At 39.6% G+C, this 23,943-nt stretch overlaps 1 protein-coding gene across 7 annotated transcripts in view; it reads right to left on the reverse strand.

Annotated features, from left to right (window-relative positions):
• lrp8 (low density lipoprotein receptor-related protein 8, apolipoprotein e receptor) overlaps positions 1–23,943 on the reverse strand; it is a 131,430-nt gene that overhangs the window by 34,721 nt on the left and 72,766 nt on the right. For all 7 annotated transcript variants that reach the window (XM_078789983.1, XM_078789982.1, XM_078789980.1 and 4 more), the window contains 5 exons: positions 11,353–11,727; positions 8,481–8,603; positions 7,080–7,202; positions 4,594–4,713; positions 2,956–3,081 (listed from right to left, as the gene is read on the reverse strand). In XM_078789983.1, the coding sequence (XP_078646109.1) occupies positions 2,956–3,081; positions 4,594–4,713; positions 7,080–7,202; positions 8,481–8,603; positions 11,353–11,727 (867 nt within the window). The remainder of the gene's footprint in view (positions 1–2,955; positions 3,082–4,593; positions 4,714–7,079; positions 7,203–8,480; positions 8,604–11,352; positions 11,728–23,943) is intronic.

Below are 23,943 nucleotides of genomic sequence, written 5' to 3' on the forward strand. Positions count from 1 at the left end.
AAGTTACAATAATGTGCTTTAAGGAGCAAACATCCTTCATCATCATTGGTGTACAATCACTGTACATATCACTAAATTTCTTTTTTTTGTTTAATCTGAAAAACGTTTTTGGGTGATTTTTTTAATTTTTTAATTTAATACATAATAATAAAATCATTTCCTGCACTTTGTGAATACCGTTTTGAATGAGTCAACATTTTTTTCCCATTTAAAACAGAAAGACAAAAACTCAAGAACTTAAAAGTATCAAGGTACCAATCTTCTTGGTGTCAGGAAACCCTTGACCACCTTTTGAAAGAATTTATCAAAAGTGTGAGCTCGAACTGTCAAAAAAGTGCTCTTGGCACTGTAGTTATGCTTGCAGCTCTCGGAGGATGACAGAAAGAAAACATGGAACATGGGACGGAAACAACAAGAAACTTCCTTGGCATTGTTGTGACAGCTTGTCTTGTTTTTGTATCTTGGATGTGGACGTGTCAATAATTCCTACTGTTCTATTACATCTTCACTCTTGTCAGTAAACACAGAGTCCAGCATCATGTGACCTCTTTTCTCATGCAGATCATGTTGGGAAATGCGTACTCTGCACATCCCGCAGCTGTAAACTAAAAATACTGTAGTTAAAAAACACGACAAAAATGCATATTTCCCCGTACAAAAAAATGTCCATGTGGGTGGGGGGGTACTGTCAAGTCCTACCCACAACCTTAAAAAGACTTTTGAGCTTTTTAAAAAAAAATTTTTGGTCCCCCCGGTGCAATTGAGTTTGACACCTCTGATTTAGAGTCCAATTAACCGCGTGTGCATATTTTTGGAATGTGGGAGGGAGCCGGAGTACCCAGGGAGAAGCCATGCAAACTCGACATATAGATGACATATATATCTCATCTCGTTTCATATTATTTACATACTGTATTGTATATAACTCTGGGAAAAACTGTTCATTTTTGTTAATACTTGGGTTGTTTATATTGTTCTTATTGTATTTTGTATTTTGTTCTTATTATATTTTTTTATATTGTGTATTTTGTACTGCTTAACTGACTCTGTACTCTTGCTGCTGTGCAATACAAATTTCCCCACTGAGGGACGAATAAAGGCATATCTTAATCTTAATCTTAATCTTAATCTTATCTTAATTTTAATCTTAATATTCTGATGAACCCACAATCTCCTGACTGTGAGGCCAGCATCCAAACCACTAGTCCGCCGTGCAGGTTAAGAATATGTATTTATTTTATTAATTAATTCATTTTCTATCGCTTATCCTCACGAGGGTCGCAGGGGGTGCTGGAGCCTATCCCAGCTTTCTTCGGACTGGTCGCCAGCCAATCACAGGGCACATATAGACAAACAACCATTCACACTCACATTCATACCTATGGACAATTTGGAGTCACCAATTAGCCTAGCATGTTTTTGGAATGTGGGAGTACCCGGAGAATATGCAATCTCCCCACAAAGATGGCCAAGGGTGGAATCGAACTCGGGTCTCCTAGCTGTGAGGCCTGCGCGCTAACCACTTTATTATAATCAGCCTATTTATTCTATATTAAAAATAAAAATGTTAGAAGTAGTCCGAAATACATTAGTGTTCCACTACTTACTACTACTAGTTATAGTTGCATTACCTTTCTGACAAAAGTGTATTAAATGTTCATAGCCAAATGCATTTAGACAATTAGTTGCACACTAAAACTAATCTCCAGCACCTACGTTACTGTCCTTCAATTACAATAAAATGCACTTAGTGTACATTGGAGAAAGCAGTTTTCGCTCAGTAATTAGCCACTAATGTAACAATTACTTGCATGTACTTCACTGGCACTATAGAAAGCAAATTGCAAGATGACTTTGACACTTTAGTGCCTCTTCAAAAAAGCAGAAAGAGGCTTTTCACAGCCTGCACTCACATGTGCAGACATTATACTGCCACTAATCACTTCTTGCATTTGATCACACAATAAAATAAGACATTCTTCTTGACTGATAATCAAGAAGAAATACTGCGGCCGGCAACCCACGGCTTCAGAGCCGCATGCAGTCTCTTTGTTGTGGCTCCATGCCTGATGTTCTAGTATTTTTTTATTTATTTTTTTTACAATTTAATTTCCTCTGAGTAACACTTCTGGTCCAAATTCAGTCCAACCATTTGTACTCTAATTAAGACACATGACAAAAAATGTCAGTATTTCAATGAATACTTTCTCGGCCTCTCAGTGGTGTTTTTATACCACTTAAACCAAGAATGAGGGCTTGTTTTTTGTTGTGATGCTTTCTCATTACCACACCATTTTATTCAGTAATGACTTGACCTTAGACAGACGGTCTCGATGACGGCTAACGCAATCTGATTTTCTCTTTGCACAAAATTAACTAAACCGGTTAGTGATTCCATTCCCGCAATAGGACAAAGGGGACCACTGCAAGATTAGATCTGGACCCAATTTTAAATCTAGCTCTAAGATATACCCTCAAATTGTATAGCTACCGGTAAAGCAATGTGCAAATGTGGGAATGTTAATGTCTGTCTTGGCTCCAGCGAGCAAGCAACAATGTCGTTGCTACTTCAGGATTCAGGCACTTTTTTGTTACAGCGCATGGAGTGTTTACCCAAGCCAAGCGAGGCGACAAAGCCAGCCTCTCTGCCCTTTAGCCAAACAGACAGTGGCCTCCAACAACATCCTTTCTTACACACCCCAGGGAGAGCAGAGGCAGCTGACTGCAAACTTTTCATTAGCGAAGACTGCAGAAAAAGATGGCAAATATTTATCTTCACACAGATTGCTGAGCAAGGCCTGCATACAAAGCAAGGGGGTAGGGGGTCTCGCAGAGATATACAAGTGGAAGATGTAACCAGGTAGTAGCTATAGGACTGCCAGAATGATATGCCTGTCTGCATTTTGGTGCGGCCGTCCATTCAATATGAGTTCATATGTGTGACGAATGACTCACCCACAGCCTTGCAGGTCTTGGAGGCAGGGTCCATCTCGTAACCTTCATAGCACTCACACTTATAATCCCCTTTGTAATTGATGCATATTTGACTGCAGGCGTCTGGGTTCTCGCATTCGTCTATGTCTGTAAAGAGCAGAGACAGATGAAAAAGAGTATAAAAACACACATTGTGGAGCAGGGATATGAAGCATAGCATCATTTAAATGCCAATAATTGTCTCAGGTATCTACAGGTATTTATGTACAATACATGAATGATAGCTATCACCCTGCAGTGATGTCTAAAGTTGCTGAAAACACATTCAGTCAAGAGTCAATGTGTGAGTCACCATTTGCAAATAATAAAGTTGTTGGCGACTAATATATGCAGAGAATAGCGTGAAAGGCCCATCATCTGCATAGAAATGAAGAAAGTTATTATCTGAAGTATGCAATTGAAAATATGAGCACGGGTTTCAAACTCACGGCGCACAGGCTGAGAAGCCAGAAGGACTCCCAACAGCGGGAGTGATTCTGACTCCCAGCATGCATCCTTGTGGTACTTGTTCTTTCAATAGTTGCTAAAGTTACATTTTCTGAGTTAATGTCATTTAAATATTAATGTTTTCTGATGAAATGTACAGCAAAAATCAAAGATGATGCTGTCACAGCTTCGTGTGCAAGCCCTGCCTACTAGTTTCTGTTTGTCATCATACCCCCATTAATATAATATTGCAGAAACATTTATTAAAGACAATGACTTGCTACAGTCTGTGTAATGTCCTTAATGCAAGTGTGACATCATTAGTCTTGATAGTTGGTTCCAGATCAGACCGTGATAAGTGAATTTCTGCAAAGTAGGATTCCTTAATCATCAATTGAATATTTTCATAGTTAGAGCATAGAAAACCAGCCTCCAACCTTCTAACTAAGTTTAACATAATTAGAGCCCTCAAGACATGAACTAACACCCCTAGAGTCACCTTGACACTCACATTACCCAATATAGCAGACATAAGAGTGAATTTGAGACATAAATAAGATTAGCGCTCGTGTCCATTGCTATAAATGTGATCCAATGTGTTGTTATTATTATTATTATTATTATTATTATTATTATTATTATTATTATTATTATTATTATTATTATTATTATTATTATTATTATTATTATTATTATTATTATTATTATAGGGAAGTGGCGTGGCGGGTGGACAAGAAGTTAAGAATTGAGTTTTAGCTTGGTATGGGTTATGGCAGCAACAGTTGCCCATGTTTTGTGCCTGTTGTGAAATAATTCAAACCTGCAATAAAGGCCTGTTGTTCTGGTGATCAAGTCTGGTGCTTGTGGGTCTCATACTACATTTCCTTTCGACATCTGAGTGCATTTTCTGAATATATATTTTAGTTCATTTAGCCATTTTTATGGTTAAAAATGCATTTCGGTCATATTCATCCACAAAATCGGATGATTTATGAATATACTAAAAAATGTGAAGGCAAAAATTGGAACTGCGATGTGCTGAGAGATGATTGTACTCAACAGGGTTGCAAATTGGTCATAATTACATAATAGCAATACAGAAAAAAAAAAGGGTGTTTCAACCATGGTTGGAATATGTCACAGTTTTCAAATGAATATCCTTTTTGTCTTTACCACCACAAGTCTTTTTGTCCAGGAGTTTGTACCCTGAGGGACAGTCACAAATATAACCAATTCTCTGGTCCCTGCAGATGTGGGAGCAGCCGCCATTGTTGTCTGCACACTCATTTAGGCCTGCGGGAAGAACAGCAGAAGAAGTAATGCATGCGAGTTATGACACAACATTTGCAAACAATAAAAATGAATAAGCAACAGCAAGTCAAAACTGAGCGAGAAGTTTTCTTGACCATCTTTCCATGGGTTGGAGTGCAAGAAAATGTTGATTCAAAATAACAGCCTGAGACATAGAGAGCTGTACTTCAATGTCAGCATGGTAGTGTTCATGTTCGTGACCCACAATCCGCAGCATCTTCCAGCACGGAAGATGGGCCTATGCACTCAATTTCCGCCCACAATTATTGCACATTCAGTTCTCTGCATATGCTCCTCTTCATCCACTTGTTTAATTCCCCCCACTTGTCTCCTCTGCATGTCCTTTCTCTATTGTATCTTGTTTCAAAGTTTCCATTTATCCCCTTGTCTTTCAGCTGCCCCCGGGGAGTGTGGAGAGATCACTGCAGAAAGCTTAAGTTGGTATTTCATTACCGGTTTATATTAAAGATTTAAGCTTCAAGGCTACAGGTACTGCAGAGAGCCACTTACTGCACGAATGGGAAGAAAGACAGAAGAAAATCAAGATTTTGAGAAATAGACCATCAATAGCCTCATTTTGACATAGTAAACCAGTAAGTATAGTTAAGTACAAAACTTGGTATGTCTCAGGATTTGCAGAGTTCTGCACTTCACTGTCTCGCCCAAAGACAGCTGGGATAGGCTCTAGCACCCCCCGCGACCCTCGTGAGGAAAAGCGGTAGAAAATGAATGAATGAATGAATGCACTGCACTGGTTGGCATTCTGAATACATCCCAATATGAGTTTGAAGTAAAAAAAAAAAATCAACAATTTTAACTTCTTCCCATATTGTATTAATACCAGAAGTGCAGTTCTCCCTCTGGTAGCAATTGTGGTCGCCATTGGCCAAGGAACGACTCTGCTGGGAATAATGCATTATGTGAAGGAGTTAAAATAGTCGCTTTTATTTTAAACTCGTATCGGTACTCGTTATGTACATTTCTTAACTACCTTTTGAATGTTAAGTTACTGTGTGATGATTTTATAATGGGCTGTTATATTGAGTAATGTCCTCTTGCTATTTCCGGTGGGTTGATAAGCTCATTTTGAGTTTTCTTTATACTTAATGATTGGCTTCTGGAAAGTGAAGTCTATAACAAAAAGCTGCAGATGATTTATGTACAAATTTCTCTAAAATTAGTGGTTGCAGCTTAAACACCAATGCACATTATACGCTTGAAATTCTGTATTTTTCCAAAACTGTGATTGTTAAACTGTGAAAAGCCACAAAAAATCTGATTACTCTTCAGAAATGAATAAGAGAGGGTGTCACCTAGAACATTCATTTGTTCATTCATTTTTGACTGCTTAACCTCACGAGTGTCAGGCGTCGGGTGGGGGTGGGGGGCGGGGGTTGGGGGAGCTGGAGCCAATCCCAGCTGTCTTCGGTCGAGAGGCGGGGTAAACACTGGGCTAGTCGCTAGCCAATCACAGGGCATATATAGACAAACAACCATTCACACTCACATTCATACCTATGGACAATTTGGAGTCGCCAATTAACCGAGCATGTTTTTGGAATGTGGGAGGAAACCGGAGTACCCGGTGAAAACCCACGCATGCACGGGGAGAACACGCAAACTCCACACAGAGATGGCCGAGGGCGGAATTGAACTCAGGTCTCCTAGCTGTGAGGCCTGCGTGCTAACCACTCGGACTGCCATGCAGCCCGTCACTTGGAACATGAGGATTTAAATAATGATGTGGTTCCAGTACAATGTCATGAGGGTGTCTATCCATCAGCCGCTATATTTGAGCTGACTAGAGGAACTGCTTCCATCTTTGTTGTTGTCATGACTTCAGCATACAGGCCTGTGCGTATTAAGTCATTTATAAATGTGCTTGCAATTTAGCTTAAAAGGAGACCGCGGCTCCTCAATATATGTCTGAACCTGTATGTGCTTTCTCAACTGCAGTACTCTCTTTGCAGCGACTGGGATGTTGAATCTGTGACTGAGGTGAGGCACGCTAAAGGCTAATTATCTATGGTGTGTGGATAATCTGTATGGTTCTGAATGGGCAATGTAGTCTGATCACATTTTCCTGTCTCAGCTCGCACGGCAGAGAAGGCAGAGGCACATGGATCTTTGATCATAACAAGGCTGCAGAGAAAGTCCTGATTTAGTCTGCCTTGATCAAATTAAGCTCCTCTTATCAGCAAGAATGACCGCCCACATTCAAAGAAGTTGATGATGCCTGGAAGTCAATGTGTTAATCAGTAGCGCCGCACTGGCTTGGGCATACACGATGCGGCAGATGAAGAGAATCTCCGATTTAATGAGTATTTGTGTAGGAGATGCAAACTTACCGCACTCCTTCACAGGTTCATCAGACCAGTCCTTGCAGTCTTTTACGTTGTTACACACCTTGCTGCTGTCAATACACTCCCCGTTCTTACAGCGGAAGTGTCTTGGCCCATCGCACTTTGTAACTGTCAACACACATAAATTTTACGGTTACATTTTTATGTCCACATGTAAAACAGTGGAGATGCACGGCATAAAATTGTCTGTTTTCCCCTAGTCCCTCGTCTCCAAACAGGCAGGAAGAGGCTTCTCTCTGTGCATCGGTTTCAGAGCATTAGCGCATTTGTTCCATAGAACAACGGCATGAACAGAGCTACAGTCATATAGTATCTGAATGATGGGGTATGAGTGTAGACGAGTGTAACATAGTGGAAAATAAATTAGTACATTGCAATATATTGTGATGATATCACTGCTTTTTGTTGCGGAGAGAGTACAGAGAAAATCATAAGAAAGGTCAGAGAAGAAATAGTCACACTAAAAAGATGGTTTGATGATAATAGATTTACCTAAGTAAAACTAAAATCATGCTGCAGAAAGGACACACACCAGCAAATACAAATAGACGGTGTAGACATTGAAAGGGTGAAGGAAAATAAATTTCTGAGGATCAGAATAGATACTAAAAATATGACTTTTTATTGCTCTCTGGCTTTACCATATATAACTTATTGTGTGGAAATATGGGGTAATAACTATAAAAGCAATCTTCACTCGCTAAATGTACTGCAAAAAAGGCCAGTAAGGATAATTCAGAATGCCGCCTACAGAGAACATACGAATTCCTTATTTCTAAAATCACAAATACTTAAACTTGCCGATATAGTTAATCTTCAAACAGCTAAAATAATGCAAAAGGCTAAAAATAACAAATTAGCTAAAAATGTCATCCAATACTTCTCTACATGAGAGGAGAAATATGATCTCAGGGAAGAACTACATTTGAAACACTAGGACTACGTTTTAGATTGAAGTTTCTTCCTGCCTGTTAGAGAAAAAGTAACGGCAATATATTGAGGCCGGCAAAATGATTTTTATTTATTGTGTGATTAATTAGTTAATTTATTATTATCCTCGGCTTTGTTCAGAAAAAAATATATATATTTTTTTCTGAACGACAAATTTCTTGTGACACCCCGTAGTAAATACTGTAGCTATTAGCATGCGTCTTCGAGTCCAAACATTTCTTTACATCTGTTTATGTAATATATTTGTGTGTTTAGTCGTCCTTTAAATGTCAAACCATTTCTAACGGGGTAGATGCTAAACCCAAGTGCAGCCATCTGTGTGGTGTATATTTAATAGATATATTTAACTGTATAACATGTTACGATAGACTTCTAAGTGGTCTGCACAAATATCTGTACAAATAAAAGCATTGATTTCTTTAGCCTGTTTCTTACCATTGACGCAGCCAGCTTCGTCACTGTAGTCTGGACAGTCGTGAACTTTATTACACTGTTTGGTGCCGTGGATACAGGAACCATCTCCGCACTGGAACTCATCAGGTCGACATGTAAGCACGGCTGGGGAACAAAATACAGACAAATGGTAAAGTTGTAGGACATTTTACTTTGTTGCAGCCGTGTCTTCATCTGAAAGAAATTGTAGTACTATTAATATTATTATTATTAGTGTTGGCATTTAACTGGGCCTTCTGCAACAGTGAAAGGATACGCTCATTAAATTCATTCTCTCTTTAACTTGCTGTTTAATTATTCAGATGGGCTGTTTCGGGGCTGTCTCCGCTATGGGAGGGGGGCATAATTGATGGCTGCGTTGAATTAAAACGTGTTAAAAACAGTTTTCATTTTATTTCAAAATGTAAGAAATAACATTGAGGCATTAATTAATTAATTAATTAATATGCTAAACTCAATCAGGATTGCACTGTAGTGGTCAGTAGACAGTACATATTCGTAGGATTACAAAAAGATAGCAGAATTTAGCAATCAATCAAACCATGAATAGTTAATAGTTTTCCACTGAATGATTTAAATGCAAATCTAATTTCATGGACGCAAACTGAGAATTGAGCTGAATGTGCAAATGGCCATCTCTGATATCGACCGCACTTACAGCTGTCAAACATTCATTCATTCATTCATTCTACCGCTTATCCTCACGAGGGTCACGGGGGTGCTGGAGCCTATCCCAGCTGTCTTCAAGACTGGTTGTTGGACCCTGGACTGGTGGCCAGCCAATCACAGGGCACATATAGACAAACAACCATTCACACTCACATTCATACCTATGGACAATTTGGAGTCGCTAATTAACCTAGCATGTTTTTTGGAATGTGGGAGGAAACCGGAGTACCTGGAGAAAACCCACGCATGCACGGGGAGAACATGCAAACTCCACACAGAGATGGCCGAGGGTGGAATTGAACTCGGTTCTCTGAGCTGTGAGACCTGCGTGCTAACCACTTGGACCGCCGTGCTGCCTGCTGTCAAACATTGTATTCCTATTTTTCCGCTTTCAACAATTGAGATATCTGCTCAGCTAATTATAACAACCCCCCGAGAGGATTAACACCTGCTGATACATTGCTCATTCTATACGTCTGGCATTTGCAAAGCTTATTTTTGCATTTTTAGCATGAATGAATCATGAATTATTGTCACAAATGTATAAGAAATGAGATGGATTTCTGCTTCAGTACAGTTCAGGTCCAACATTAACATAAGCTGCACCCATCATGGGAGTGAATGTCACATCAATTTTGGTACCTTAATGATTTATTTGAAACATTCTTTTCATAAAATGGTATAATATAAAACATACATTTTCAATAATTGTTAAAAACGTGAATTGGGTGCACATGTTTGTCTGTCCAACGACGGCTGTCAAACAAATTTTACTATGCTGCCAAAGAGACACTGCAGTCAATTAGAATGACTATCAAAACTGTAGCGGTAAAATGTGTCCCAATATTTCAATATGTTTATTGTTTATGAACACCTATTTAGTATCGGCATTCATAGACACTGAATATGAATACGCATGAATACAAAATGTACTCAATCCCTTGCCAAATTGGACCTGAACTCAGCTAATCAATGCCAGGATCCAAGAAGAATAGTCATAATCCTGTAATGGTTATAACCCGCTGACTGTAATAATGATAATTTTGATTAACAATTGTGTTTTGCTTCAAGGACAATAAAGTTGGATGCTGTTTTTTGTACATTTCACATTCATGTGTTATAAAACACAATACAACTGAGACGAGTGGGAATATATATATGAGTTATTTACATTGAAAAGTTAAGGTGTAAGGTGTAAATAATGGAAAGTTATATTTTGACTGATGTAAGAAATGCACTGTAATATCGTTTAATTATTTTGTCGAAACACAGTTACTTTAGAATGATAAACTACAATTACAAATACTATTATTTTATAATATGAGTTAGTGAGGCCAATATTTAAACCAAAACCTAAAAAGAAAAAAAAATAGGTCTTGTGCAAAGTGTTGTGGCGCTACCCTGTCACTCTGTATTCCTGAAATTTCCCCTTGTGGGCCTAATAAAGGCATATCTTATCATAATTAGTTCACCATTTGGATGATGCCAACCATGTAAGTGCAGGTATGTTACATGAGACATCTATCTCAGTCTTTGTATCTCGAGTGTGTGATCTTCATGTTGCAGAAGGGCTCCTGTCATCTCCCCAAATGGTGAAGAGGAGACCAGATGGGCTTTATGCTTCATAAAAGGACCTCCCACAAGTGCACATGTAACAAACACACAGTCGCACTATTGGCTTCACTCCTTTTCCAGATTCTACAGTTGCATGGCAACCCAATTCTAGGGTTAATTTGACAAAGTTTGCATTGATATTTCTTCAATCATTTGGGAACACAACAAGAATGATTATTTTCTCAAATAATGCTTCGACAGCTACTGTAATTTGAAAATGTAGTAACAAAGAAAACACATTCGGTCGTGACATCAATTACTGTATAGCCTCAACGCCGCAACATCAGATAATACTACTATAGTGAGCTCCAATAATGATGTAGTGATTAATTGCATGCTCAGAGTCATTAATTATGAATTATGTTTAGAGAATGTTTTTGTTGAACCTCATTTATTGGACTTAATTCAAGTGTGCAAGTATAGCTAATAATAATATGTCCAATAGGTATACAGTAGGGTGTATACCTACCGATACTTGTTTGTTGTGATTCCAGTAACAACGTATGAAACGACTAAACAATACTAGTTAAGCACCTATTTATTCATTACAATGAACAGAAAGCCTACTCACGACAGTTGGACTCATCCGATTTGTCCTTACAGTCTGCGTCTCCATCACATTTCCAGTTCATCCGGACACACTCTCCGCTCCCACACTGGAACTCGCTCACCATGCATCGAGGTTTCTGGGGTTCAGTCCTCCTACTGCAGCGTTCCATGGATTCGTCAGATTTATCCTTGCAGTCCGGGTCCCCGTCACAGCTCCAAAGTGCCGGGATGCATTCTGAGTCATTGCAGCGGAACTCATGTTGGTCGCAGCTAGGGGCCGAGCACTTTTCTTCATCAGTGGCATCTCCACAGTCGTCGTCGCCATCACAGACGAAGATGGGTGCTATACACTTCCCGTTACGGCACTGAAAGTCTTTGGCGGGGCAAGCCTTGGCATCTGCGGGTAACAGAGGGAGTTATTCTGTCATCCTGAACTATAGGAGGGCAAGGTGAGGAGCGGCGAGTGGCAGATAAGAGATGTGAAAATAATAATAAAATAATTCACATTTCAAAATATATTTAGTCATGTTTCACATAAAGATTGTGAATGATTGTAAATCAGGTTGCAGGCAGCACTTTGGACTAAAGTAGTTTAAAAAAATACAGCAGAATCTGTTCAAGCCTGTTAAAAACAATACTTTTTTGTTATATATCAATTAATTGAAATGAAAATACCTCAAATAAAGGGCTTTTCTCTTAATTTTTTAGGTGAGATTAATTAGATGAAATAATTACAGAATACAATTAATTAATCTCTCCATATTTTTTATTTGATAAGTCCAATACAATATGACCAAATATCTATTTTTATTCTATTTCCTGTTTCTCGAGGTGCTCCCAGCCATGTGTCCAAATACTGTCCATAAATTGCATGCTGTTCGTTCTAAAATATAGATTTGATTTTTGCCAACTTCACCTATCTTCAACTTAAATTAACTTTGCTCTCGTGCTCCTCTTAGAAGCTAACTTCAGAAGCATGTGGGAGTCGATAAGAGAAAATTTGAATTAGAGGACAGATAGTTAACTTATCACAGCATACATTAAAACTCATTGGGGAGGCCCGAAATATAAGCAGTAATAAGCTCTCCTCTCCATCTTACAAGGAAAATTTTACTTAATGAGCATGTGAGAACGTTTTACCATTCATCTTAGTCAGGATTGCGATCTTTGGTCTAAATTGCGATCGGTCGTCATTTCAACAGACACGTTTCAGACAAATATTGCCTCTAATGACTGAAGTATCATTATTTTGATTTTAGATAAACAATTTTAGAGCATGAAGAGCTGGTATCGAAATTATCGATATTTCAGTATCGAACGGAACTCATAGGTAACCCGAGAACCACCTGTACTTATGTATACTATATTCATGAATTTTCAGATTACTACCATTGGTCAGCACAGAGTCAGCACCTTTGCCTCACGTCATAATAAAGCTCAGCTCTACGTGGCTTTTCCTCCCACAGTCTGTAATATTTCTTTGTATCCATAATTACAGTGGTAATAGATTTGATTCAAAGAAAAACACACAAAATAAAACTAAGTATTAAGCGGGTTTTCAGTCATGCATATTTACATTTAAATAGCGCATGCACGTATTCATGTATTCTGCATGTTGTCAATGTGTTTTTCCCTGGCAGGATTTACATTGGGATGCTCAGCTATTGGAAAATACACTGGTGATGGGTTCCAAAATGGGTTATTTCAATTAAAATAACGTACATTTGAAATTCAGCAGACAGATAACTTATGAAATACAAGTTGTATGAAAGTACGTTGCCATGATATATTTTTAACATGCAGTGTAAGTCTGCAGGATCATATACTTTATCACATACTACAATATGAATTGTCCCTGTACCCTAGAAAGCGCCCATGAATGATACGGGAAAAGGCCGAAATGATACTGTGTCAAAGACCAGGGCAGTGATACTGATAAAATATAGAGTTTAACCATGTCCAGTATCAGCTCACTCAGAGCGCGCTGCTCTGGTATCGTGCCCGTGAAACAACCAATCAGAGAACATCACACGAGTGCTAATTGTCTAGTGATTCTCCAGTCACCAAAAAACCCAAACTTGATTAATGGAACTTTAATTGTCAGACATTGATAAGATAAGACTGTTGATCAAATATTATTGTTGTAATATTTTTGCAATTATATGTGTTTACACTGTTTAGATATAATACATGTAATAAACTGAACATTTTCTGGAAACAAAATGGTCTTTGATTAAATAGTACGTGATAATAAGCTCATGATTAAATAGTATGTGATAATAAGATCATCACATGGTTTGTCTGGTATCAGGCCCAGTATCATGCCCCTGCGTGCCAGTATGAGCTGATACTGACATTTGGGGGCATGATACCTGGCCTGATACCAGACAATCCATGTGATAACCTATTATTATCCCATTTTTGTTCAGAAAAATCAATATGATTTGATGCAGAAACTGAAAATTGAGAGCGTGTATTTTTAGTGTAGGCTTCCTTTCATTCTGGTTTTGATGACTGTGCCCACACCAAAACCATTCCTCAGTATGAGCGAAAGGGTACACACGGGGCACTTGAGAAGACAGCTTCTCAGGGAAGCACATGCACTCAAAAAACGGTTATGAAATGTTTAACCCCGTAATGGGTTTTTCAGCTGGGATTTGGGCTATGACACTACAACTGCTGGGTTATTTCAACAACCCAGCTGCGGGGGTTATGAAATGTTTTAACCCTTTGTTGTCAACTTTGTTGACCCAGAACTTTGATTATTTTTGACATCATCACGTTGATAGATGTGCCCACCACAGGTTCCCGCAGGTATACACCACAAGGCTCCAAGAGAATCCAAAATGAATCATGGTGGCAACGCCAATCAACAACAGGTTTGTGCACACTATTTATATTTCACATCATCTGTGTCCGTTACCGGTAAAAGTAGAGTCTTTTATTGTCAAGGCAAGTTGGTTGGTTTTTCAGCAACCTGTTCTACAAGAAAGTGAAACGATGTTCTCTACATTTGTCCGATAGAGCCGATAGATGAAGCAGGGGAGATATGACTCAGCTCAGTGACCTTGATCTCAAGGACAATTCATGCATTCATTGGCAGAGGGTATATTTAGCAGCTCTGTACATGTCAAACCTAGCGGAAATGAAACTATCGTTGTAAGAATCACACTTTAATGGCTGCAGGTGCACATGGAACACGTTTAACAAGGTATTCAAATATGCACACAAGCACTTAAGAGTATGTGGTTTAATGTTTCTAGAGCATGGAATTAAATCACACCCTGGCTAAACATGTTATTAAGTGAACCATGAAATAAGTGGCGTAGTGTTATATTGTACACATAAGCATCAATCTCAGTTTACCACCTGTACCTGCAGGAAAACAAGATAAAAGACAAGAGGCGAGTTCAACTATAAAAAGAGAATTGCACATAATAGTGCCTGATGTTCTTTAGTGGCGTAATGATACTATCCGTTATGGATAATGCATTTGACCATTACGAGTAAAAAACGAGTACAGCTGTTAATTATGTGTATCCGTAAGGGAAGTCATCATGGTGTTTGTTCTGTAGTTGTTAGAAATAAATTTTATTTTAAAAAAATTATTGGGTTTCCTCCCACATTCCAAAAACATGCTAGGTTAATTGGCGACTCCAAATTGTCCATAGGTATGAATGTGAGTGTGAATGGTTGTTTGTCTATATGTGCCCTGTGATTGGCTGGCCACCAGTCCAGGGTGTACCCCGCCTCTCACCTGAAGAAGGCTGGGATAGGCTCCAGCACCCCTGCGACCCTCGTGAGGAAAAGCGGTAGAAAATGAATGAATGAATGAATGAATGTATTGGGTAATGTGATTGGCCAGTCACACACAGCGACCACAAGACAAGACAGGAAAGACTCTATGATGTACTGTAATGATGTCATGACGCGCTGTCATGGCCGTATTTTTTATGGCACACTGTGGAACTCACTTCTGGTTAATGCCCCGCCCATTTTGAGTACATATACGAGATATAGATCATTTAGATGGGTCAACAGTTCCAGATAAAGATAGTGGCGTACTGTTTTTTGCATACATAGTGTCCCAACAAAATGAACTATGGCATTTGTTCATTGATTCATTTTCTACCGCTTTTCGTCACGAGGGTCGCAGGGGTGCTGGAGCCTATCCCAGCCGTCTTCGGTCCGAGAGGCGGGGTACACCCTGGACTAGTCGCCAGCCAATCACAGGGCACATATAGACAAACAACCATTCACACTCACATTCATACCTATGGACAATTTGGAGTCGCTAATTAACCTAGCATGTTTTTGGAATGTGGGAGGAAATCGGAGTACCCGGAGAAAACCCACGCATGCACAGGAAGAACATGCAAACTCCACACAGAGATGGCCGAGGGTGGAATTGAACCCTGGTCTCCTAGCTGTGAGGTCTGCACGCTACTATGGCATTTGTGTTCAAGGTAATTATTGAGAGAACTATACAAACTGTATATTCCCTAAAAAGCAGGGTTGCAGTATTTCACAACAAAATCATATTTTTCTAGCTGTAGTCTTTAAAAATGTTGAAGTTACTAGAAAGCAGTGTTGTTGCATGACCTGCCGCTTTGCAACATGCACGCTCAAATAAAAGCCTAACCTGATGTAGCAGGACCCCCGACCTCACCAAAACACAGGCAAATATCAAGAGTCCAGAAATAGCAAAAATAACAACAAAAAAACCAAAACGCTGATACAGTGGACTATCAGCATCATCCTGACAGAACCTTCCTTTTTTTTTGCTGATCCACAGTACGTGGAACCTTCAAAGTCAAATAGTTTGGAATTCAGCAAAAACAAACAAAACTTTTACCTGAAATCATTGTATGATTGTGTATTGTAGGATGTGGGGGATTGTGTGCCTGCGTGTGTGTACAGCGATACAGTATTCTGTCTACCGTAGGCAACTTGGCATGGGCTTCATTCTCACAGGGGCCACACTGAGTGTTTATCGGTGCTTTGGCAACATTAAGTCTTTGAAACATCAATGTCGGAAGCCCGCACACACACACACACACACACACACACACACACACACACACACACACACACACCATGATGATGGAATGTGGAAAGACAGTGAGAGGAGTACAATATTAAAATTGATTTATCACTGGCTGACAAACAGAGGATTGTGAGTGTCCAGCATTTTTGGCAAATGCTGTTTAGCAGCTACGGAGCCAACAACACAAATCTGGAACACTGGTGGAAGAGAGCCATCTCGCATGTCAGTCATCTCTTTTTGGTATAATATGAAAAAAAAAAAGTTTTGTTGGAAATACAGAACTATATTATGACGCTTATTACGTTTTAATTAAAATATTCATTCATTCATTTTCTGCCGCTTTTCCTCACGAGGTTCGCGGGGGTGCTGGAGCCTATCCCAGCTGTCTTCAGGCGAGTACACCCTGGACTGGTGTCCAGCCAATCACAGGGCACATATAGACAAACAACCATTCACACTCACATTCATACCTATGGACAATTTGGAGTCGCCAATTAACCTAGCATGTTTTTGGAATGTGGGAGGAAACCGGAGTACCCGGAGAAAACCCACGTATGCACAGGGAGAACATGCAAACTCCACACAAAGATGGCCGAAGGTGGAATTGAAATCAGGTCTCCTACGTAGCTGTGAGGTCTGTGCGCTAACCACTCGACCGCCGTGCAGCCTTTAAGGCAAAATAATATACGTATACTTATTAATTTTGCCTTAAAATAACTTATAATTGAAATGTTATGGTGTTATGGACCAGCTTTGGAGGTCTCTGTAACCGAAACTGAAGTTAGAGTCCATAACTCAATTATAAACAACACAAAACTCAGTTGTATTAACTTCATTGGCATGTATTATTTTGTTGCACTGTGACTTAAGTTCTCTCATCGGTCCTGTCTTCTTGCATTTTGGTTTTAAAAAAAAACGCTATTGGCTGGCATTTTGTTCACTGTTCATGCAATCATTTGTGACTGACTTACATTACAGCACATCTCATGCATATGATACATCTTCATGACATGAACATTTTACACCTTTGCAGCTACACATAGCATCGTATAAGTATTTTTTTTTAGTTGACTTAAGACCAAAGTTTGAAAAGAAAAAAATGAACATTATTCTGCCAAAAGGCATCAACAGAGTTAGGATTGTAAGTGACCTATTTACAGGAACTGTTATCACGTGAATGTAGTCTTGTCTGGCAAGTAAAACAAGACAGATTTTTATGACTATTTACTAGATAAACTCCAGCATACCAACTCCCCTGCGAGGATAAGCGGCATAGAAAATGGATGAACTATTTTCTACAATGTCTCTGCAGTAAGCAGTGCTTGCTAGGCAGCCTTGCCCGGGGTAAAAACAACATTAAAAGTAAGTGTAGTAGCAGAGGAATGAGAATTACAGTTTAAACACACTGTAAGATGGAGAAAAACAAAATGAAATTCTAGAACAAGACAGGTACATATCGGGAGAACCTGTGTAAAAGTAAGTAAATCAAGTATTATAAGAATCGATTTTCGGGGTCATTGGGTTAATATAGCTTAACACCACTGGTGCTTCACCTTTGCGACATGATTCTTGATCGTGATTACCGAGTCTTCAAAAGGTTATATTGCAGTGAATGATAAATGACCTTCATTAACAGTAAGATGCGCACTTCTAGTCTCCTGACCGCTCAAGGCGCTTCGCTACAGTCCCACAGTGATGGGAATTTAAGATGCGAGCTAAAGGAAACACCATTGGAGCCAGAATGTCCACTGACTGAACAATGAGGTGTGCCTCTAAGACGTGGTCACCAGCCCTGCTGTAGATACAGTTAGTGCAAGTCCATCTTTATCGTATTTATAATCTCAGAGAGCCATCAGGCAGGTGAGACATACTGCATCTTTTATCGCTTAAAAGAAGTGGAAAACAATTTAGAATCAGCATTACAGCATTTTGACAGCTACTGCTTTAAACTTATCAAATACAATAGGTTACTTGGCCCGCAGGTCTCAAACATGCGGCCCGCGGGCCAAATGTGGCCCGCAGGACACTAGTTTGAGGCCCCCGCCTTGATATGAAAGTTTAATGTTAGTGCGGCCCGCGCAAGTTTGATATGGATGCTGTATGGTATCATGTACCCAGAAAAAAATTATTACGTTTGATTAATGTTCATGTTAAAGGTTAAATAACTGTTAATAGTTATCCTCCCTATCTGTGTGGAAGTGGTAAGTTTTTGGCTATTTAAGTTTAAAGGAAATAACTTGAAGGCTACCGTTTAGGTCGCTAGCTCTCTAGTTTGCGAGTTAGCATGTGTCTCAAGACCCTGCAGTTGCGCAATATGTTGTAAATAAAAAGAGTATAAATGTGACTATCGTCGTGTTTTGTCATGTCTACAGGGCTCTAATAATGCTTTGTTCATTTTAATCTGGAAAAAATAATTTGTCTACCAATTAACTATATGTGGTTTCTTAAGTTTTTATTATTTGCCGTTTTATTATTATTATTTATTTATTACTGATTGATTGATTTTATTTATTCTTGATTTGTTTATTTATTTGTCATCTTATTTTGTGGAGAAAAATAAAAATTAAGATATTTGAGAACAGTGGAATGTTTTATCAGAGCTTTTATTGTAGAAAATTGGAACCAAAGCGACGTTTTTTTAATTTTTTTGTTTTTAATAAATGCGTTTTTTATGGAAAACCTGATGCGGCCCAGTCTCACCCAGACCCGAGCTCCAGTGGCCCCCAAGTAAATTGAGTTTGAGACCCCTGTAATAAAGTATATCCATCTATTGAACATGTAAGATGTATGGCGGATTGAATGGATGGATGGCTTGTCTCCTCTGTTTGGAGCGAGGTCTTAACCTTGGTTATGCTATCTTAGCTTTAATTTCCAGGTGATCCTGACTTAGGATGCACATACAGCAATGATCTTCGTGGGACCACTGGGCAGATAGAGGTTCTTTGAACCTAAAACAAAATTGGGACAGCCTCTGGGTGCATATGAGCCTGCTTGTGATCCATACTCCATTACATTCCACCTACGCACACAGTGAGAGCAGTCAAAGGATTGTAAATGAAGGAGGATGTAATAGGAAAAACCTCAACACGAGAGGCTACAGACACCTCTAAAGAATAAAGAAGCAAAATCCCACAGCAGCTATTTTTCATGTGGGTGGACTCCTCTTGCTTCTCTTTGGTCTGCTATTAAATGATAGAGTAGAGGTTGCATTCATTGTGCACCAAGCAGCACTATTTTCATGTGGGTATCGTTTACATCAATTTTATTCTCTGCTCACCTTTTTGCTTTCCACCCAGAATGGCAAACACAAATACACACAAAGACACACAGACACGCAACCCTTCTGTGCCCTGCCATAAAACACCAACAAACATATCCCTCGCGGGCATCGATCCTGCGGCGGCTTTCTGTAATGTAACATAGCAGCGCAAGTGATGTGAAAAGAGCAACAGGTCCCCCGAGCCCACGGGAGTCTCTCAGAGTACAGTCTTCTCTCTTCGTCTGACTGGCTGTCTCCATGTTTCTGTTTAGCCCACTTTCTCCCAGAGCGCCTAAGCTACTTGCAAACACAGACACTGCAGAGAAATAATTTGAAGCCAGATCAGTGAAAAGCTCTCAAAATAAAGTAAATAATCAGTTCTTGACTACCGCAACGCACAAATCCTTACCAGGGAAACAGTACAGCGCTATCTCAGAATAGCGTTACGGGTAGGTCAGGTACACCTTGGACGGATCATAAGACTTATCAATATGGAGCCAAACAACCATTTACTCGAATTTGTTTGATCATCTTGATATCCTCGTTAGGGTCGCAGAGCCCGGATTGGTAACCAACCAATCATTCGACCTCACATTCACACCTACGGACAATGTAGAGTCCAGAATAAAACATGCATGTTTCCAGGTGATTCCAAAAACATGCATGTTTTTTTTGAATGTGGGAAGAAACTAGGGATGGCAAGATGAAGCCCCATGAGGCTTCGAACCATTTCAGTCAACTGGTTTGAGAATGGATTCAGTTCTTGAAGCTTCATGTGCACACGAAACCACCTGCTGGCCTTGGAGACAATTACAGGCGGATGTATCTTCATGTGTGATGCATTGAATGCTGATCTGTTTTGGCTCTTGGAAATGATTATGTACTATAAAAAATTGTATAACCAAATTATTAATCTACAAAGTGTAAGATAAAATATACAGTATATATAAAATACTGAATGTTTTCTTGTCCATAAATGCCATGTATCATGTGATATGGCTAGCTTCATCATGGTTGTGTTGGTAATACTGAAATATATTAATATTATAATGTAGTACTATTAACCTTACCATGGACGGGTGAAGGTCCAGTTTCATCTTTATGTTCATGAAAGGCACGTTAATGCCTGAACATGGATGAGGTGTTATTATTGTACCCCAACTTCTTGAAACACAATAAGCACTTCACCAACATCGCGGCAAATTCTGAACCTTTTCCCGAAGCCGTCATGTGGTACAGCCGGGCAGCGAGGCTTCAGATGTCATCAATTCCGACCCCTTCCCCCAATGAATCAAGCCTCGGTACATGCTTCGCGAAAGTGCCCACTCGATTACTCGACACACGCTTCAAAGCCACGGAACCTCAGTACCCGAGGAGAACATGCAAACTCCACACATAGATGCCCAAGTGGAGATCTGAACAAAGGTATTCCCGATCTCCTGACTGCGTGGCCAACGTGCTAACAACTCATCCACCGTATAAAACAATAATGAATCAGGAAAGGGGCGAACACTTCACATCGTTGTATATGGAATGTCCATCCATACAATTGCAGATGAGTCTTTGAGGAAGTTCTTATTGTTCTATTACAACCACCTGATCCAATGAGTGTAGAAATTCCGCACCACAATTCAAAATGTGGCTCCGTCGTGTATGTGTGGCCCCCAGGTGCCTTTATGCATTCCCTACAATGTCTGGGCTTGCTTCTCGCTTCTTGAAAAGATGTTATCTTTAGGGGTCTGCTCTTAGACCTGGGTTAGGTAATTAGTCGACTCCCGGGAAGTCACAGATGTGCTTGGTTGGATTGAAGGTCTGGGAAACAGGCAGGCCAATCCATCGCATCGGTACCTTTGTCATTCAGGAACTGCTGACACACTCCGATCATTGTCGTGCAGCAGGAGGAACCCAGGGCTCACTGTACCGCAAATGGTCTGACAATGGGTCTGAAGATCGCATCCTGGCACAGCTCCTACTAGAACATTGAAGTCTGTACGGCCCAGAGCACCAATGGACAATCTGCCAGTCGTGGTGTTCTCTGGCAGTTACGTTGGACTGTACTGGCCCCACTTGGGAATGTCGGGCCATCGTGCCACCCTCATTGAGTCCGTTTTTGACAGTTTGAGCAGAAACATGCATATTAATGATCTGTTGGAGGTTGATTCGTAGGGTTTTGTAGTGATCCTCTTGTTCGTTCTTCAAACGAGCAGACAGGTTGTTTTTCTACGGACCCCTCTACAGCTCCTGGTATCCCAGCCTGTTTTCTGGTATCTTCTTGATGCTCTTCACGTGCAGCCAAACCTCTTCCCACAGCGTGCATTCCTGTACCATTTTGGCAGAGCTGTACTACCTGGCCAAGTTATGTGGGTTGCAGACAAAACCTCTTGCTAGCTCTCGTGGTGAGGACACGGGCAAAATGGAGAAGTGACCAAAAATCAGCAATAAACCACAACAGAACCTAATTGCCTGTCATCTCCACCTGATGTCTGTTCCATTTGCACAACAGGGGGGGAAATTGATTCCCAATCATTGTTGTTTCTGAACTGGACAGCTTGATATCCCAGAAGGGTGATATATGTAGTTGGAGTTATATTGTGATCTCTGTGTGTTTATATTCAGCACAAGTTTGTTGTGTTTTGGTTTTTTTTTGTTAAATCGCCAAACGTTTAGAGTTGAATCATACTGAAGAAAGAAGCCTGTTGACTTTAAATGAGATACATTCAATATACAACCCTTATACAATATTTAGCATATGTATGCAATGTGTGTTTAGTGTCCAATTTTGTGTTATAATATCAGATTCCGATATTACGAATGAAACAGAAACATATTAGCAGAGTGGATGTTTTTGGGAGTGTAGGAGATGATGAAAATAGGAAATGAACCAAAAGCTATCTGTCTCTTTACCGTTTCTTTAAACGAAAGTGCTAATTGAAAATTGCTATCGAGCTTTAAACAATGGCGTGCATGCAATGGTTAATTTTGATAGGTGTCTGTCATCTGTAATCATTTATATATATAAAAAAAAAAACAAACAGCCATGTCCCTTCATTTCCAGATACAGCGCGCACTTCCTTGTTTTGCACTAATCATGCAACTTTGAATTAATTTTAAAAAATTGTCTCCGACTATGGAGAAATAGTGTTTGTCATATTAAAATAATTCATTACATGTTGTTTGGCTTTTTTAACCAACCCTTATGAGTCAGGTGGCTAATCCAATAAACATCCATCCAATAAAAGATTTGAAAAAATGGGCGAGCAAAATATGATTAAGGTCGGACTATAAAAGAAATTTGTGGTGTGATTTTACAATATATGACATGTCAGAGCAATAGTAATTTATTGACGGTTCCTAGTATGAACAACTGGTCCCTTACGAACTCCCCGTGCCTTGACGCAGCAGTACGGGCACAGTGACGGGGAACTACCGTTGTAGCTTTCGGAGCCGAAAAGCCAACATCCAACGGTAAACTAATTTCACCATGGTACACCGTGGACAGGTCTGCATGGTGGTGTTGCGTTCTGAAGATCGGATGGGGATATCGCTAATTTTAACCCTTGCATCTCAGTTGGGGGCTTGGCAAAAATTGTCAAAATTTCCCAATAGAGATAACAAAACTAGGAAAAAAATAGAAGAATAAACTGTTTTTTTCCTTAATATTAGGTATTACATTAAGTATTATTTGCAATTCCACTCAATGGAATACTTCTCTTGAAAGACACCAGAAAGTCACGCTGTGTCAAAAGTGACAAATCACTCTCGTTTTGATATAACGAGAACTAACATGAAAGAAATAATTATGCAGTTCTTCAAGTGGACTTTCATGTGTAAGCTTTGAGGTGATTTTTCCCAAATGTCAGATAGGCTTTCATCACTTTTACCTTTAAATGATAGATCAAACGATGATCCACACAGGTTTTAATATTGGCACAACTCCCAGACGTCCCTCAACTATACACGTTCAAAACAAGGCAGAAAATCAATCATCATCTAGATCTTCATGAATTATTTTACACCTTGATTTTCTTCTGCTCATATAGGTCAGGTATATGAGAGGCAATAAAGCGATCATATCATCCCTGATTGCCCTTTGTGTCTACAGATAGAGATGAAAAGGAATAAAAAAAAGGCACTTATCCATCTTTCTCTGTGGCTGTTAAGGGAAAAGTTGTGAGGGAGACTTTGGAGTTTATGTACTTGTGAGAACAATTATTTTTCCCTCTGTGTTGAACGTCCATCCAGTTCTAATGGTGATTGTGCATGACACAGAAAAATATGATAATGGTTGGGCTGCAGACATCATTAAA

Source organism: Doryrhamphus excisus, linkage group LG4 (genome assembly GCF_037039965.1).
Source record: "Doryrhamphus excisus strain RoL-2023G ecotype Guam linkage group LG4, RoL_Dexc_Guam_v1.1, whole genome shotgun sequence".
NCBI lineage: Eukaryota > Metazoa > Chordata > Actinopteri > Syngnathiformes > Syngnathidae > Doryrhamphus > Doryrhamphus excisus.